The sequence below is a fragment of the Nicotiana tomentosiformis genome, chromosome 1 (assembly GCF_000390325.3).
Source record: "Nicotiana tomentosiformis chromosome 1, ASM39032v3, whole genome shotgun sequence".
NCBI classification, from domain to species: Eukaryota; Viridiplantae; Streptophyta; class Magnoliopsida; order Solanales; family Solanaceae; genus Nicotiana; species Nicotiana tomentosiformis.
This window is the reverse complement of record NC_090812.1, coordinates 6393210-6397522: the sequence shown is the minus strand read 5'-3', so window position 1 is coordinate 6397522 and position 4313 is coordinate 6393210. Positions and strand designations below refer to the sequence as shown.

At 36.0% G+C, this 4313-nt stretch overlaps 1 protein-coding gene across 1 annotated transcript; it reads right to left on the bottom strand.

The window, feature by feature from the left end:
* Positions 1 to 428: 428 nt before the first annotated feature.
* On the bottom strand, positions 429 to 2461 carry LOC138896981 (uncharacterized). The gene is made up of 3 exons (XM_070182914.1): positions 1916 to 2461; positions 1706 to 1791; positions 429 to 1530 (listed from the first exon to the last, which is right to left on the bottom strand). The coding sequence occupies exons 1-3, from the start codon at positions 2459 to 2461 to the stop codon at positions 429 to 431; spliced, it is 1734 nt and encodes a 577-aa protein (XP_070039015.1).
* Between the last annotated feature and the right edge of the window lie 1852 nt (positions 2462 to 4313).

The window sequence follows — 4313 nt, the reverse complement described above, 5'->3', positions numbered from 1 at the left end:
ATGAATAACCCAGAAAAATACCTTCGTCACTTCTTGGATCGAATTTTCCAAGATTGTCCTTACCATTATTGTGAATGAAGCACTTGCTTCCAAATGGATGAAAGTAACTTATATTGGGTCGTTTACCTTTCCACAATTCTTAAGGTGTCTTCTTTAGTATGGGTCTTATAAGGCATCGATTAAGAATATGACATGTTGTACCTACTCCTTCTCCCAGAAGTAATTTGGCAACGAATATTCTAGTATCATTGTTCTTGCCATATCTTGTAAAGTCCTATTTTTTTGCTCGAAAACTCCATTCTGTTGGGGTGACCTTGGAGCAGAGAAATTGTGGGTGTATCCTTGATCATTGCAGAAATCTTCAAATGCTCTGCTTTCAAATTCTCCTCCATGATCACTTTGAATTGTTGTAATAAGATACCCCTTTTCTATTTCGACCTTTTTACAGAATATCTCAAATTTTTCAAAGCTTCATCTTTGTGAGATAGAAAAATCACCCAAGCAAAGCGTGAGTAATCATCAACAATAACAAAGGCATATAATTTTCCTCCTATGCTAGCAGTTCTAGTGGGTTCAAATAAGTCCATATGAAGCAATTGCAAGGGCTTTGAAGTAGATACAATATCGTTGTTTTTGAAAGAATTTCTAGTTTGTTTACCAATCTGACATGCATCACATACATGATTTCTAGAGAAATTGAGTTTAGGTAAACCAATAACTAAATCATGCTTGGAAAGTTTCTCTATCAGATGCATGCTTGCATGACCAAGTTTCTTATGCCATAACCATGGATCATCAGATATGGATGTTAAACAAATATGACCATCTATATTTTCAAAACCATCAAGAATATAGACATTTCCATACCTTTTACTTGGGAGGATTATTTTACCTGTCTCATCTTCAATAGCACAACCTGTTTTCTTGAACTTTACTTCATACCCTGAGTCGCATAGCTGACTTATACTCAGAAGACTGTAGTTAAGTCCATCAACAAGATAAACCTCGGTGATATCACAGTTTTTATTAAAAGGAACTGTTTCGATACCGACTATTTTTCCTTTTGAGTCATCACCAAATTTGACACTTCCTCCGTCTATTTTTGTAACTTCTTTAAACATGTTTTTGTCACCTATCATGTGACTGGGACACGCACTATCTAAGTACCATTTTCCTTTGCTACTTCTTCTGTGGTGTTCCTGCAAAACATAATTATCACTTCCTTTTAGGTATACAAGCTTGCTTGGGTCCTTGTTGGTTAGTATGATTGGACTCAGGATTGGTTTTGGGTTTCCAAATCCATCCTGAGACATTTGATTTACGAAATCGACAAAAAGAATATTTATGTCCACTTTTGTTACAGTAGTGACACGTAAGTCCTGATCCATTTTTGGATCTTTCATTTGTGTTAGTACTAGTGGACTATGTTCTGGCTGGTCCTTCTCCAGTTGACTTGTAAGTCGCCTGGTTCGACTTGACAGAACTATGAGTGGTGTATTTGCACATGCCATTGAGTTGCATTTGCAATTCCTGAAACTCATCTTGAAGTACTTATTTTTCAATTTAGCATACTTCAAGCTTGAGTTTCCAGTCTTTTACTTCTTTGTTGAGTCTCTTTAGTTCATTCATCATTTTTTGACTCTTTCAAAGTAAGGTCAACAATATCCTGCAATTCATTACATCTTTCATAGTTATAAGATCTTACCTCGCTTGTTTCACCTCGCTCCATGAAACAGTTCTCATTGTCATCTTTGCATTTGTCATCTGAAGTGTCCTCATCTGTCCAGCACCCTGAGAGTTTGTTCATGTCATTTTCTAGAATTGTCATGAAATATAGATTTGCTATCTCTTGTTCTGAACTGTCTTCATCACTCTAACTTCCAAATTATTTGTTCTTGTTAAAACCTCTGGAAACCTTTCTTTTAAGATCAGGACACTCAGCTTGAACATGCCCAAATCTTCCACACTCATAACATTTGCCATCATTTTTGTCTTGTTCATTATATTGCCTAGTTCGCCAGGGTGGTATCCTGCCTCTTCTTGTATTCTTGTATCTCCTCATTAAACCATCCATGTTCCTTGATACCATGGCAATTTCTTCTTGAAGAGATTCAGGGTCGTCATCAATATCATTGTCTTCTCTTTCAGTTGTAGCCTTGAAAGCAACTGTTTTCTTCTTTTCTTCTTGGTTTGCTTTCTTGATATGAGTTTTCTCGAAGGCTATAAGTTCTCCTCGAAGTTCATCGTATGATAATTTGTTCAAATCCTGTGATTCAAGGGTAACTACTTTTGTCTGCCAAGTAGTGGGTAGACTTCTCAAAAGTTTCCTAACTTGATCACCACTTGAGTATGGTTTGCCAAAAGCTTTTAGATCACTAATGATTTTGCTAAATGTGGCAAACATCTCTTCAATGGATTCTCCTTCTTTCATCCGGAAGAATTCGTAGTCATGAACCAACATGTTGATATGGGTTTCTTTCACTTTACTGGTTCCTTTATAAGTAACTTCAAGCTTATCTCATATCTCTTTGGCTGTATCGCAACTGGATATTTTCTCATATTCCTCACTACTTATAGAATTATAAAGAAGATTCCTTGCTTTAGCATTAACTTGCACATCTACCATTTGTTCATCAGTATATTCATCTATATCTTCAGGGTTAGCAGGTGGTTGAGTAGTAGCCGGCAAAGGATAGTTCCCCTTTTTGATAATTCGCTAGACCTTGATATCATAAGACTTTGTGTATATTTCCATACGCATTTTCCAGCGAGAGAAATGTTGTCCATTGAAATATGGTGGCCTTACTTGCGATGTTCCTTCTTAGAAGAGTGCTCCCACAATAACTTGATTAGACATGATCTTTTCTCAGAAGCTGTTAAGCAAAAGAAAAATGTGAGTCTTGCTCTGATACCAATTGAAAGTACAAGAGAGGGGTGAATTGCTTATTTTAAAATTAATTATTATAAGTTGACTGGTTTTTCAATTAGTAGACTAGATTTAATAGCGATATAATAAGAAGTGCAGAATTAAAATACAGAAGTAAAGTGCAGGAATTAAAGACGCCAAAATTTTTATACTGGTTCAGATTCAATGTGAATCCTAGTCCAGTCCCCTTGGGTTGCAAGGGAGTTCTCTTTCAGTGAATGAGTTTCTTGAGTACAAAGTGAATGGTGTAGTTTACACCAACAGCTCAGTTTCTATGTCACTCGTCTTTTCTTGATACAATGCCTCACCGGTATTTTCCTTTCTTTCTTCTCTAACTTGTTACACAACAGATCTAGTAGAGATACAATGTTTGTTTGAAGTACAACAAAGAGAGGGTAATTGGTTTGATCAAAGTATATCTCTCTAAGACTTAAGGTTGCATATAAATACCTTGTAGGAGACCGTTACTGAAGAGATTTTCCAACCCAAGAGATTTGATCCTTGGAAAGAAATTGATTCTTTCTAAGAATAAGGTTAATTTCCCGTTACTCTTCCTTTATGTGTGGACTTTGACAACTTTCCATTTGTTAGTCTTGATAGCGCCAGATTTGCTCCTTAATTCTGGGTCCTTCCAGTAATAGCTACTGATTGATTATCTTGCCGGATCTTCAATGCTTCTTTTCCTTTTTAACTCTTCAATCAGTCTCAGATTGATTATCTCGCTGTATCGTCAATGCTTCTTTTCCTTTTGAATACTTCAATCAATCTTTGACTGATTTCTTCCTTTAGCTTTTATTGTTTCTCTTTGTGCACTTCGATCTTGGTTGATTTCCTTGAGTCCCTATACTAAAAGCAATTATATTATTTTTTTATCACTAAAACTAAAACCTAACAAACTTTATATGTCCAATATGTCCTATGGCTAGACAACAAAGGCGGCCTTTTCATGATAGCACAACTCATTCCACTGCACCTTTTCAGCTAGTTTACATTGACATTTGGGACCCATATAATACTAAAACTTACAATGGATTCAGATATTTCCTCACTTTAGTTGATTATTACACTATAGTCACTTGGACTCATCTTGTTTATTCTAAAAGCAATGCCTTATCTATCTTAAAAGCTTTCACTTCTATGGTCAAAGTACATTTTAATTCTTTAGTACACACTTTCAGGTCAGACAATGCTTTTGAACTCGACAGTAGTGCTGAAGCAACCACTTTCTTTGCTTCTCAAGGTATATTACACCAAACCACCATTCCGCATACTCCACAACAAAATAGTGTTGTGGAGAGAAAACACAAACATTTACTAGAGGTCTCAAGAGCCCTTTTGTTTTAATCTAACTTACCACTGAAACTTTGGGGTGACTGTGTTTTGACTG